General features: G+C 46.2%; 1 protein-coding gene across 1 annotated transcript in view; it reads left to right on the top strand.

Moving 5' to 3' along the window:
- HDGFL2 (HDGF like 2) overlaps window positions 1–14,891 on the top strand; it is a 50,973-nt gene that overhangs the window by 12,739 nt on the left and 23,343 nt on the right. The window contains 3 exon segments of the mRNA XM_070744257.1: window positions 9,791–9,867; window positions 9,971–10,109; window positions 11,928–12,119. Of these exon segments, the coding sequence (XP_070600358.1) occupies window positions 9,791–9,867; window positions 9,971–10,109; window positions 11,928–12,119 (408 nt within the window).

Raw genomic sequence — 14,891 nt, 5'->3', positions numbered from 1 at the left:
ATGCCTAAATTATTTAAAGATGCCTTACTTAAACAGTGGGAATTTCCAGCCTCTGGCCTTAATCCCTCTACCAAGGACAGAAAGTTGTATAAACTCTCCTCTTCCTATGAAGAGCTTCTATCTTTTCCCAAACCAGATGAACCTGTCAAAATTCTTCACTCGGCAGCGGCTGTGCCAGGCGAGGCGGAGGAAGTCCTCCGTCCAGAGGACAAGCGCATCGAGCAAATGCTCAAAAGAGGTTTCTCCGCTGATTCCTGGGCCATTAAAAGTTCTGCAGCAGCCTCCTTCTTCTCCAGAGCCATGCTGCTGTGGCTTCGCCAACTTCAACAGCACATTCCTCCAGATGACTTGAGAGGTCAACAAGACTTCAACAAGGTCTTTGCAGCTGCCCAGTACGTGGCTGATGCCACCTTACAATCTACTAGATTTTCTGCTAAGTCTATTGCAGCCTCTACAACGGCAAGAAGACTCCTATGGATTCGCCCTTGGCAAGCGGGAGTTCGCCAAAAGTGGCAGTTATCCCAGGGCCCCTTAAAGCGCGACCTTCTCTTCGGTGATCTTCTGGATCCTCTCCTCACGGAGACCACAGACAAGAAGAAGGTTTTGGGCCCAACCACAAAAAAGGTTACTAAAACGCAGTCCTTTCGTCGCCCAGGGCGCCAGCAAGATCAAGCGGCTTCCTATCAGAGATCTCCAGGTCAGTATTCCCCCCGCTTTCGTTCCCAAGGTAGGAACTCCAGGGGTAGAGGTTTTCGCTTCCAAAGGGGAGCTTCCTCTAACAGGGCTTCAAAAAAACCTAGATGGTAATCTTTCCTCCATTCCCATAGGGGGTCGCCTAGCTCATTTCGCTTCAAATTGGCGTCTCACCTCCAAGGACCCTTGGGTCATTGACACTGTTCAAACAGGCCTTCTTTTAGAATTTATTTCTCCTCCCCCTAAACGTTTTATTTCCTGCCCTTCGCCCAGGTCATCCTCAGATTGTAACCGTATGGAGGAGGCCATTTCTCATCTATTGTCCATTAGAGCCATTCAGCCGGTCCCTTCCGGTCAGAAGGGCCTAGGTTTTTACTCCATCCTATTTATGGTTCCAAAGTCCTCCGGAGGTTGGAGAGCCATTTTGGATTTAAAGAAACTAAACCTATTCATCAAATATAGGAAGTTTAAAATGCACTCCTTGTCTTCTATTTTGGCCGCCATTCACTCGGGAGATTTCATGGTCTCCTTAGACCTCACTGAGGCCTACCTTCACATTCCTATAGCCAAATGCCACAGAAAATTTTTACGTTTTTCCTTTCAAGGCAGGCATTTCCAGTATAGGGCGATGCCATTTGGCCTTTCCTCGGCCCCTCGGGTCTTCACAAAGCTCTTGGGGTCCCTGGCGGCCTATATCCGGGCGTCTCCCATCCACATTTTATGTTATCTTGATGATATTTTAATTCATGGGAACTCCCTAGAGAGAGTGAAATCAGACCTTTCTGTCACCATGTCAGTCCTTCAGGACCATGGGTTTTCCATCAACTTTGAAAAAAGTCACCTCCAACCTTCCACTTCCATTCCTCACCTGGGAGCCATTATTGATTCAAAATCTTCCCAGGTTTTTCTCTCTCCCGAGAGAAAACTCAGTATAGTGGAGTTAATTTCTAACATTTTATCTAATCCTTCAGTATCCATAGTTACTCTATCTTCTCTTTTGGGGAAGATGGTGTCATGCATAGGCATCATTCCCTGGGCTCGCCTTCATGCTAGGGAACTCCAGTGGCTTCTGTTGCCTTTTCAGAGATCGGGGCACAGCAACTCAAATCGACGCATTGTCATTCCACTGAGTGTTCGCAGATCCTTCAAGTGGTGGAAGTCTCCGGCCATGGACAGAGGATCCCCGTTCAGGTGCCCGGATCAATTTGTCATCACCACAGATGCCAGTCTATCGGGATGGGGCGCCCACGCCCAGGGGATGATAGCCCAGGGCACGTGGTCCCCGGAGGAAGCTTCCAGGCCAATAAATTGGCTAGAGTTAAGAGCCGTCTCCCTGGCTCTGAAGCATTTCTCTCCTCGCATCCCCAACCGGCACGTTCTCATTCTCACCGACAACATTGCCACAAAAAGCCATATCTGCAGGCAAGGGGGCACGAGATCCAAGGCTCTCATGAGGGAGGCCCTCAAGCTGGGCCTTTGGGCGGAAAAACATCTCCAGTCGCTCCTAGCCGATCACATCTCGGGGAGTCTCAACATCCAGGCGGATTGGCTATCCCGAGCAACGATAGACCCAGGAGAGTGGAACCTCCATCAAGACCTGTTCCATCAAATCACCCTCAGATTCGGCCTACCAGTCCTGGATCTCTTCGCGACCAATGCGAACGCCCAACTCCCTCGCTTCTATTCCAGATTTCCATCCCCGGGAGCGGAAGCGATCAATGCCCTCCGGAGTCCATGGCCTCCAGGCCTACTCTATGCATTTCCTCCAATTCCAATCCTCCCGGACGTGATTCACAAGGTCCTCACCGAGAGGGCCCGAGTAATCTTAATCGCCCCTCATTGGCCCCGCCGGCCCTGGTTCGCAGATCTCCAACAGCTGTCCGTCCAGGACCCTTGGCGACTCCCCGTTTCGGGGGATATGCTGCGGCAGGGGGCCTCTTTCCATCCAGACCCGGAGTGGTTCCACCTCACCGCCTGGCTGTTATCAGGAGAGATTTAGAGCTGCGTGGGCATGACCCTGATTCAGTGGAGGTCATTCTAAAGGCCAGAAGGGGCTCGACCAATCGAATCTACGACCACACGTGGTCCAAGTTTCACCAGTGGTGTCTTCAGGAAGGTCTCTCCCCTCTGTGCATCCCCATTCACAGAATTATTTCCTTCCTTATGCGAGGTTTCCATAAAGGACTCTCCACCAGCACCCTCCGGCGTCATCTGGCAGCCATTTCATCTGTCCTAGGGGGCCCCCGCAGACAGCCTCTCCGATCCTTCCCTGAAGTTCAGGAATTCCTCAAGGGCATAGCCAACCTCAGACCTTCCAAGGTCCACAGGTATCCATCCTGGGATTTGCCACGGGTTCTCCACTCCCTCACGCAGGCACCATACGAACCCCTAAAATCGGCGTCCCTCAGGTACCTATCCTTTAAGGTAGCTTTCCTGGTGGCTATTACCTCTGCCCGACGCATTTCGGAGCTGGCTGCCCTCTCAATCAGGCAGGACCTTTGCCAATTCCATCAGGACAAGGTAGTCTTGCGACTGGACCCCACCTTCTTACCCAAGGTCAGTTCCATGTTCCACAGATCTCAGGATATTGTCCTACCTTCCTTCTGCCTCCAACGAGACCATCCCTTGGCAATTAGATGGCACACCCTGGATCTCACCAGAGCGCTGAGAATATATATCCAACGCACAGGACCCTTTCGGAGGTCAGAAGCACTTTTTGTAGCCTATCATCCCAGAGTCATGGGGGCCAAAGTGTCTTCAACAGTAATAGGCCGTTGGATCAGAGGGACTATATCTAGGGCCTATGAGTCGGCCTCCCTCTCAGTTCCAAGGAACATCACTGCGCATTCCACCAGGAGCGCAGCCACCTCGGCCGCTTGGGCGACTCAAGCCCCGTTGGAGGAGGTCTGCAAAGCAGCCACTTGGGCCTCGCCAAATTCCTTCATCAGGCACTACAAAATTGATTCTTACGCTTCAGCGGACGCTGCCTTTGGCAGAAGGGTACTCCAATCCGTTATCTCACACGATAGCAAGCTAATCCCACCCTAGGGACCATCTATTGGGTATGTCCCATGTGACTGCTGGACCCGCTCCTTCAGTACGGAGAATAGGCGTTGATTGCTTACCTGAACGCCTCTTCTCGTACGGTGAGCGGGTACAGCAGTCACTTCCCGCCCTTGTATGTGTCTTCTTTACCTTTCTATTTCTTTCTTCCTCTAACAATGAGAGTTGAACACTACAGAGCTTCACAACTGAGCCTAGTCTATGGATTCGCGAATTCTGGGGAAGGGGCGGATCCGGCAAGCTTTTTTAATACTAGGCTCAGTTCCACCGGATTGGACATGAGCAACCCATGTGACTGCTGTACCCGCTCACCGTACGAGAAGAGGCGTTCAGGTAAGCAATCAACGCCTATTCTATGTTTCTATGAAATAAAAATGAAGATGATTGAAGGTGACAAAACAGAGGGGGATAGAAAAATACTTGCTCTTTCTAATGAAGGTGATTGAAGGTAAGGAAACAGAGCTCTCTGTTTTCTCACCTTCAATCATCCTGCTTTTTATTTCATTAGAAAGAGCCCTTTTTCCCCTATCATATATGTTGTTTCTGTGACGGTTTCTTTTCAAATAAGGCTGCAAAAATCAGTCAAGTGGACACCTGGTCCACTTGACAAGAATGACCCATAGATGTTTTTGATGGTTTTGATAGATGTTTTTATCTTCGTTGTGAGCTGCCCAGAGTCCTTTAGGAATTGGGCAGCATACAAGTTAAGTAAGTGAATGAATGAATGAATGAATGAATGAATGAATGAATGATATTAGCCCAAAAGTTCAGGCTTTCTCTTGGCATTGTTCTTTTGGTTGAATGGACTCTTAGCAATTCTTATTCAACGGATCAACAGATCTTTTCAATCAGACAAGGAGAAAAGTAATTTAGAACTAAAGAGAAATTTCCTGACAGTCAGAACGGTTGACCAGTGGAACAGTTTGCCTCCAGAAGTGGTGAATGCCCCAACGCTGGAAGTTTTTAAGGAGATGTAGTATAGGATTTCTTGCCTAAGCAGGGGGTTGGACTAGAAGACCTCCAAGGTCCCTTCCAACTCTGCTGCTGCTGCTGCTGCTGCTGTTATTATTATTATTATTATTATTATTATTATTATTATTATTATTATCATTATGTCAGTGCAACACAGCAAACGAGATCACTATGCTGGATTTCGTATTTCATCACCAGTCGGGCGCTTCCCAAGCACCTAGGACTGCGTGATGTAGCGGTGAATTATGTGTGCAGATCCCAGTAAAGCGGCCTTTTGCAATTGACAGATGGAGATTTTGTCAATTCTGATGGTTTTCAAATGTCCGCTGAGATCCTTTGGCAATGCGCCCAGCGTGCCAAGTACCACTGGGACCACTTTCACTGGCTTATGCCAGAGTCGTTGCAGCTCGATTTTTAGATCTTCGTATTTCACTAATTTCTCTAGCTGCTTCTCCTCAATTCTGCTGTCCCCTGGGATTGCGATGTCGATGATCCATGCTTTCTTTTTATCCACAATCAGGATGTCTGGTGTGTTATGCTTCAGAATTCGGTCAGTCAGAAGTCGGAAGTCCCACAGTAGTTTTTGCTTGCTCATTTTGGACCACTTTTTCGGGCTTATGATCCTACCAGTTCTTTGCCACTGGTAAATGGTAGTTCCGGCATAAGTTCCAGTGGATCATCTGTGCCACAGCATCATGTCTATGCTTGTAGTCAGTCTGTGTGATCTTTTTGCAGCAGCTGAGTATGTGATCGATTGTTTCATCTGTTTCTTTACAGAGTCTGTATTATTATTATTATTATTATTATTATTATTATTATTATTATTATTATTATAGATTTTAACAGGATCGGAAGGGACCCTGTAGGTCATCTAGTCCAACCCCCCACCAAAGCAGGAGGCCCTACAACATTTCTGACAGATGGCAGTCCAGTCTCTTCTTAAAAGCCTCCAGGATTAAGCTTCCCCAACTTCCGAAGGCAACTTCTGTTCCATGGATTGTTCGTTCTCACTGTCAGAAAGTTCCTCCTTATTTCCAGCTTGAATCTCTCCTTGGTCAGTTTCCATCCATTATTCCTTGTCTGGCCTTCAAGGGCTTTGGAGAATATCCACTGCAGTGATTCACTCAACAGTTGTGGCAAGAAAGGGCGTAGAAAGATGTCAAACCCACTCAACAAATTTCCCACTTAACAACACACATTTTGAGGTCAATTGTGGTCGTAAGTCGAGGACTACCCGTATAGACTTAGAACAGCTTACCCCTTGTTGTTCTTCGGGATATTTATTTAAAAGGTCCCTTTTGAGGTCTTTCCCCCCCCCCCCCCCCCCCCCAGGAAATCAGGAAATTTACTGGGCTTTGTTCAATTCCGACTTCCCTTCAAACCAAGGACTCTGTTGGGAAGGTTTTTTAAACCACAAGCCCAATTTGTCAGTTGTGACCGACAGTCTTGAGGGTTTTTTTGGACAGCTCTGTCAGATGGGTGAACCCAACTTTTCCAGCTTTTAAAGGCAGAAACTGTTGAATTATGTGTCAGATTTTGGAAGGGTTTCAAACTCAGAACAACCCAAACTGAGAGCAACGCTTGAGAAGGATTGGGGGGTGACATGATAAGTGTTTTAACAGAAGAAGAGAATAACAGAATTGGAAGGGTCTGAAGAACGGTTGCAGGAACTGGGCATGGCTAGTCTAATGAAAAGGAGGACGAGGGAAGACATGATAGCAGTCTTCCAGTATCTTTGCCACAAAGAAGAGGGAGTCAAGCTATTCTCCAAAGCACCTGAGGGTAGAACAAGAAGCAACAGGTGAAAACTAAATTAGGAGAGAAGCAACTTAGAATTAAGGAGAAATTTCCTGACAGAACAATCAACCAGTGGAACAGCTTGCCACCAGAAGTTGTGGCTGCTCCATCAGTGGAATTTTTAAAGAAGAAACTGGACAGCCTCTTGTTTGAAATAGTTCCGGGTCTCCTGCTTGAACAGGGGTTAGACTACTAGAAGACCTGTCTACCTACCATCTCTCTCTCTGTCTGTCTGTCTATCTTTGTCTCCCTACCTACCTATATACCTACCTACGTACCTCTCTCTCTCTCCCCCTCCCTCTCTATCTCAGTGATGGCAAACCTTTTTTTCCTCAGGTGCAGAAAGAGTGTGTGCGTGCTCTATTGCATATGTGCGAGTGCCCACACTCATAATTCATTGCCTGAGGAGGGTGAAAACAGCTTCCCCTGCCCCCAGAAGGCCCTCTGGAGGCCAAGAATGGCCTGTTTCCCAACTTCTGGTGGGCCCAGTAGGCTTGTGTTTTGCCCTCCCCAGGCTCCAAAGCCTCCCCTGGAAATGGGTAGCATAAAAATGCCCTCCCCCATCCCTCCGGAGGCTTTATGGAAGCCAAAAATATCCTCCAAGAGCCTCTGTGCAAGCTAAAAATCAGCTGGCCGGCACACACATGCACGTTGGAGCTGAGCCTAGGGCAAGGGCTCATGTGCCAGCATAGAAACATAGAAGATTGACGACATAAAAAGACCTCCAGGGTCCATCCATGCATTATGTTACATTTGGAAACATTAAACTGCAGTTTCCATTGCTTTGACCACTTATCTAGTAAAGCTAAATCATTTGCCATATCACAGACGCCTCCAGGAATATCAACCCTATTGCACACTTTAGAGTCATCGGCAAATGACTCTACCAAACCTTCCCCTATGTCACCCAGCAGATATGACTCTGCGTGTCATAGATTTTCCTTCACTGATCTAGACCTATCTATCTCAACATCTATTTGTTTGTTTGTTTCCCCTGTTTCCCCGAAAGTAAGACATAGGAGAGGTTTCGTAGAATTGCCTAATATAAGGCATCCCTCGAAAGTAAGACGTAGGAGACGTTTCGTTTCGCAGCATTCCCAAACAGAACATATGTAACACTGCTGTCCATAAATTGGATCCCAAAATGCTGCATCAATCAGATTTAAAACACGCGTCTGCGTGTTTGGAGGCGTTTTTGCTGCAGCAGGATGCAGGATACAATTCATTGGAAAAAAACCAAGACATCCATCCCCTGAAAATAAGACGTAGCACATCTTTGGGAGCAAAAATTAATATAAGACGTTGTCTTATTTTCGGGGAAACACAGTATCTATCTATTTGTTCTGTCTGGGTTCCCCCAGACGTCAACACCAACTAAAAAGAGTAGCCAGACACGCTGGTAAAAAGCAAAGTCATTTTATATCTTTGAAAACAAACACAGATAACAAAAACTGTTCTTACAAACTGGAATGCTATGAAGCTTCACAGAAAAGTCACGACGGCCAGACAATACAACAAGCTTCTTGCTGGCACACACACCATTGTAGATAATAAAACCCACGCCTCTCCCAGGTTTTCAGCCTTTGAGGCCACAAGCCAGAATCAGAGACGCCAAGGATCGAAGCAAGGTCACAGGACTCCCAAAAGATAACTCTCCACAATACAGGAAGGGCGGGCCTGCCTTTTCAACCTTTCTGAGGAGAACTACACCCAAACCCAGCTGTTGCCTATTAGGGATGGAAATACCTGGCTAATTGTCCCCTTCTTTGTGCTGCCCTTCTCTGCCTCATATCTATGATGGCTTGTGCGTTCTCATCTAATGACTCCAGGCTACTCGCTGGGGAGAGCTCCCCCCCGGGGGTCTCCGGCTGTTCTCCCTCCTCCTCGTCCTGACATTCCTCTTCCCCGTCTGCCTGGTCCTCCTCCTCCTCCTGTTCCTCGTCCTCCCCCTCTGAGCATGGAGCCGGCAGAGTTCCAGCCGTTCCCTGAGGAGCCTCAGACTGAATCACAACACTATCTATCTATCTATCTATCTATCTATCTATCTATCTATCTTTCTTTCTTTCTTTCTATCTATCTTTCTCTCTCTCTCTCTTTCTATCTCTCTTTCTATCTATCTTTATCTATCTTTCTATCTTTCTATCTTTCTTTCTCTCTCTCTCTCTCTCTATCTATCTATCTATCTATCTTTCTATCTATCTATATATCTATCTATCCATCTATCCACTGCCATATGGTCACCTTCATATAAATGGTTTTTTTTTTATAATTTGCTATTTATATTGACTTATTATTGCTGTTTCATTGTATTTTACTTGTTGTATGCCGCCCCGAGTCTTCGGAGAGGGGTGCCATACAAATCTAATAAATTATAATTATTATTATTATCTACCTACCTACCTACCTACCTATTTCTATGCTGACCAATACCTTGGTACTCAGGGCGGCTTAAAACAAGTAAGATACAATGCAACAGCAATAATAAGTCAATATAAATAGCAAATTATAAAAAAAAACCCATTTATATGATGGTGACCATAACTGGATACATATTCCAAGTGAGTTCTTGCTTGTCAGAAGCCAGCTAAGAAGGTCAAAGCTCTTAGCATCAGACATTTCTGGTCCCAATTATGGTTGTTAAGGAAGGACTACCCGCATAGTACCTACTTCCCCTTTTTAGCTCTCAGGCAGATATAGAACCTACGGGATTCTTTTGTGACATCATAAGCCAGTGATGGTGAATCTATTGCACAGGTGCCACAGGTGGCACGCAGAGCCATATCTGCTGGCACGTGAGCTGTTGCCCTAGCTCAGCTCCAATGCGCATGTGTGTGCTGGCTAGCTGAATTTTGGCTTGCACAAAGGCTCTGGGAGGGGTTTTTTTTGGCTTCCAGAGAGCCTCCAGGGGGATAGTGGAAGATGTTTTTAGCCTCCCCCAGCTCCAGGGAAGCCTTTGGAGCCTGGGAAGGGCAAAACAGGAGCCCGCTAGGCCAACCAGAAGCTGGGAAACAGGCTGTTTCCAGCCTCCAGAGGACTTCCGGGGGGCAGGGGAAGCTGTTTTCACCCTCCCCAGGCATTGAATTATGGGTGTGGGCACTCATACATGCGCCGTAGTGCACACCTACGCTCTTTCGGCACCCAAGGAAAAAATGGTTAGCTACCACTGCCATAAGCCATGATGTTCGGCTGGTTCTTGCTTGAAAATGGCCGGTCTTTCACTCCACCTCCAATGTTTATTGACTTTGTCTCCCCCTCTTCTTTTCAGATTGACGACATCATTGACGGGGCCGTGAAGCCTCCCCCCAACAAGTACCCCATATTCTTTTTCGGAACCCATGAGACGTAAGTGACGATTTTGGAAGGTTCTGCAAACGAGTTGGTGGCATAACCGTCCCTTTCTCTCCAAACCCTCCCATTTCGTATTTGCTCTGTCCATACCCTGCAGGGCGTTTTTGGGCCCCAAGGACCTCTTCCCTTATGAGAAGTACAAGGACAAATACGGAAAGACTAACAAACGGAAAGGTTTCAATGAAGGATTGTGGGAAATCCAGAACAACCCTCATGCCAGCTACACTGCACCACCGGTGAGTCTCACTTGACACTATTGATCGGTCATCTGTTCTGGCATCATAGAAGAAGATCTCTAAAGATCTTTAAAGATCAAAAGATCTCTAAAATGACTCTAAAGTGTGCAATAGGGTTGATATTCCTGGAGGAGTCTGTAATATGGCAAATAACTTATCTTTACTACATAAGCAGTCAAAGCAATGGAAATTGCAGTTTATTGTTTCCAAATGAGCCGGGGTGGCGCAGCAGGTAGAGTGCTGTACTGCAGGCCACTGAAGCTGACTTGTAGATCTGAAGGTCAGTGGTTCAAATCTCATCACCGGCTCAAGGTTCCATCCTTCCGATGTGGGTAAAATGAGGACCCGGATTGTGGGGGCAATAGCCTAGCTCTGTTAAAAAAGTGCTATTGCTAACATGTTGTAAGCCGCCCTGAGTCTAAGGAGAAGGGCAGCCTAAAAATTGAATGAATGAATGAATGAATGAATAAATAAATAAATAAATGTAAAATAATGCACTTGGGCAAAAGGAATCCTCAATCTGAGTATTATATTGGCATTTCTGTGTTAGCAAAAACGTCAGAAGAGAAGGATTTAAGGGTAGTGATTTCTGACAGTCTCAAAATGGGTGAGCAGTGCCGAAAGGGGGGGGGGGGACATGATCGAAACATTTAAATACGTTAAAGGGTTAAATAAGGTTCAGGAGGGAAGTGTTTTTAATAGGAAAGTGAACCCAAGAACAAGGGGGCACAATCTGAAGTTAGCTGGGGGAAAGATCAGAAGCAACGTGAGAAAATATTATTTTCCTGAAAGACTTAATACAAATATACAAATCTAATAAATACAAATCTAATTAATAATAATAATAATAATAATAATAATAATAATAATAATAAATAATAATAATCTGTGGAACAGCTTGCCTCCAGAAGTTGTGAATGCTCTAACAGTGGAAGTTTTTAAGAAGATGAAAACCATCTGTCTGACGTAGTGTAGGGTTTCCTGCCTAAGCCAGGGGTTGGACTAGAAGACCTCCATGGTTCCTTCCAACTCTATTGTTATTGTTGTTGTTGTTGTTACTACTTTTCCAGTCCCTTATACAGTAATACCTCATGATACGAACTTAATTGGTGCAAGGAAGAGGTTCGTAAGACGAAAGGTTCGTAAGACGAAACATTGTTTCCCATAGGAAACAATGTAAAGTCAATTAATCCGTGCAACCAAAAAAACCCCTGCAAAAAAAACGGCTTTCGGCGACTGCTGGAAAGCCGCGCGGCTGTTTTAAAAGGTGACAGCCGGCCTGGGGGGCTTACCAGCACCCCCCCGAACCCGGGTTCGGGGTTCGGGGGGGTGCTGGGAAGCCCCCCAGGCCGGCTGCGACCTTTTAAAACACCCGCGCCGCTTCGCAGCTGTCTCCTGAAGCCGAACGCTAAAGCCGAACTTCCGCGTTCGGCTTCGGGAGACAGCTGGGAAGTGGCGCGGGTGTTTTAAAAGGTCGCAGCCGGCCTGGGGGGCTTCCCAGCAACCTCCCGAACCGAACCCGGGGGTTCAGCAAAATTTTGCCTCTTCTTACGAACTTTGTTCCAGTTACGAACCGGCGTTCAGGAGGCTTCTGGGAAGCCCCGCCGCCCGGCTGTTACCTTTTAAAACAGCCGCGCGGCTTCCCAGCAGTCTCCGAACGCCGGTTCGTAACTCGAAAAAAGTTCGTAAGAAGAGGCAAAATTTTTCTGAACCCCGGGTTCGTATCACGAGTTGTTCGTAAGACAAGGGGTTCGTATCTTGAGGTACCTACCACTGTACTCTCCTTTTGTCCCTTTCTCTCCTTCCGTATCCTTACAGCCACCAAGCTCCTCCGACAGCGAAGTTGGCGACATCGACCCCGTCGGAGGCAGCGACGTTCCCGGGGAGGAAGACTTGACCCCAGCCGCAGATGTCGGTGCAGCAGGGCTGACTGTGGAGAAGGCCGAGAGCGAAGAGTCAGACAAAGGAAGCGATCACAGCAGCATGAAAAGGAAAACGATAGCCGCAAAAGTAAGCAATTTCCAGGTGGCGTTGGTTGGGAACAGCACCGTCGATAGTGTCAGGGTTCCAAACAGCATCCAAAATTAAATCAGAGTCCCAGCCATGGCCTTCCTCAAAGTTTCAATTTATTAGTGCACCTGTGAGAAACCTGAATCTGAACTCCCGTGGGTTTCTCCATCCAGTTTAAAATTCAATCGCTTGTTCCTAAAGTGTGTCAATCCCTTGCCTCTAAAGTGTTCAATAGGGTTGATATTCCTGGAGGCGTCTGTAATATGACAAATGATTTAGCTTTACTAGATAAGTGGTCAAAGCAATGGAAACTGCAGTTTAATGTTTCCAAATGTAAAATAATGCACTTGGGGAAAAGAAATCCTCAATCTAAATAGTGTATTGGCAGTTCTGTGTTAGCAAAAACTTCAGAGAAGGATTTAGGGGTAGTGATTTCTGAAAATGGGTGAACCAAACAGTCAGGCGGTAGGGAAAGCAACTAGAATGCTTGGCTGCATAGCTAGAGGTATAACAAGCAGGAAGAGGGAGATTTTCATCCCGCTGCATAGAGCGCTGGTGAGACCACATTTGGAATACTGTGTTCAGTTCTGGAGACCTCACCTACAAAAAGATATGGATAAAATTGAACGGGTCCAAAGACGGGCTACAAGAATGGTGGAAGGTCTTAAGCATAAAACGTATCAGGAAAGACTTCATGAACTCAATCTGTATAGTCTGGAGGACAGAAGGGAAAGGGGGGACATGATCGAAACATTTAAATATGTGAAAGGGTTAAACAAGGTTCAGGAGGGAAGTGTTTTTAATAGGAAAGTGAGCACAAGAACAGGGGGACACAATCTGAAGTTAGTTAGGGGAAAGATCAAAAGCAACATGAGAAAATATTATTTTACTGAAAGAGTAGTAGATGCTTGGAACAAACTTCCAGCAGACGTGGTTGTTAAATCCACAGTAACTGAATTTAAACATGCCTGGGATAAACATAGATCCATCCTAAGATAAAATACAGGAAATAGTATAAGGGCAGACTAGATGGACCAGGAGGTCTTTTTCTGCTAAACATCTTGCCTCTAGAAGTTGTGAATGCTCCAACACTGGAAGTTTTTAAGCAGATGTTGGATAACCATCTGTCTGAAGCAGTGTAGGGTTTCCTGCCTAAGCAGGGGGTTGGATTAGAAGACCTCCAAGGTCCCTTCCAACTCTGTTATTCTATTCTATTTTAAGCAAAAGCCTCCTGGGTTGCCAAATGGCCATTTCTGGAACACGTTTCCTTGGAGATTGGCTCAGCCTCTTTGGGGCTTTTTCTAATGCCTTTTTGATTCTCCCGCAGTGGGAATATTTGCTTGGGACCGTCCCCAGGGGTGCCTGGAGGGGGGTTTTAATTATGTATTTCTGACGCATTTTGTCTCTACCCGGTTCCTGCATGGAGTTAAGTACGCCGTGCAGAATCTCTCGTGATTTGACTAGCATATACAGGTAGGCTTTGACTTAACGTGGTGAGACCACATTTGGAATACAGTGGTCCCTCGATTTTCGCGGGTTCGGACTTCGCGAAACGGCTATACCACGGTTTTTCAAAAATATTAATTAAAAAATGCTTTGCTGTTTTTTTCCCTATACTATGGTTTTTCCCGCCCGATGATGTGATACATCATCGCCAAACTTTCGTCCGCCTTTAATAAATATTTTTTTTAATAAACTTTAATAAATAAACATGGTGAGTAATAATCTAAATGGTTGCTAAGGGAATGAGAAATAGCAGTTTAGGGGTTTAAAGTGTTAAGGGAAGGTTTGTGATACTGTTCATAACCAAAAATAGTGTATTTACTTCCACATCTCTACTTCGCGGAAATTTGACTTTCGCGGGTGGTCTCGGAACGCATCCCCCGCGAAAAGTGAGGGGACACGGTAGTAATAGTAGTGCAGACTTAGTTTGACAGTTTTGAGGGAATTATTTGTTTAGCAGAGTGATGGCGTTCGGGGGAAAAACTGTCCTTGTGTCTAGTTGTCTTGGTGTGCAGTGCTCTGTAGCGATGCTTTGAGTGTAGGAGTTGAAACAGTTTATGTCCAGGATGCGAGGGGTCAGTAAATATTTTCACTGCTCTCTTTTTGACTTGTGCAGTGTACAGGTCCTCAATGGAAAGCAGGTTGGCAGCAATTGTTTTTCCCCCCTGCAATTTTGATTCTCCTCTGAAGTCTACGTCAGTCTTGTTGGGTTGCAGAACCGAACCAGACAGTTATAGAGTTGCAGATGACAGACTCAGTGATTCCTCGGTTGAATTGCATCATCAGCTCCTTGGGCAGTTTGAGCTTCCTGAGCTGGCGCAGAAAGGAGGCTTGAAGATGTGTGGACTTCAGTTCCCAGAATTCATCCCCTAACAGCCATCTTTGAGTTTGAATTCAAATTGAGTGTTCAAATCTGCACATTATCAAAGATGAGCAAACGTGCTACTATTCCAATCCCCCCTTTTTGTTTTCTTCTGCCACCAGAATATTTAATCAGACACCTATCTGTGGTTTATTTAGCGTTATCCGACATTGGGATCCTTGTTCCATTTGTTTCGGAAGGCATCCCCCGCGAAAATCGAGGGAACACTGTACTGTGTTCAGTTCTGGAGACCTCACCTACAAAAAGATATTGACAAAATTGAACGGATCCAAAGACGGGCTACAAGAATGGTGGAAGGTCTTAAGCATAAAACGTATCAGGAAAGACTTCATGAACTCAATCCGTCTAGTCTGGAGGACAGGAGGAAAAGGGGGGACACGATCGAA

This window comes from Erythrolamprus reginae, chromosome 1 (genome assembly GCF_031021105.1).
Source record: "Erythrolamprus reginae isolate rEryReg1 chromosome 1, rEryReg1.hap1, whole genome shotgun sequence".
Taxonomy (NCBI): domain Eukaryota; kingdom Metazoa; phylum Chordata; class Lepidosauria; order Squamata; family Dipsadidae; genus Erythrolamprus; species Erythrolamprus reginae.
The sequence above is the reverse complement of the archived record's forward strand: the minus strand, read 5'-3'. Positions and strand labels throughout refer to the sequence as shown.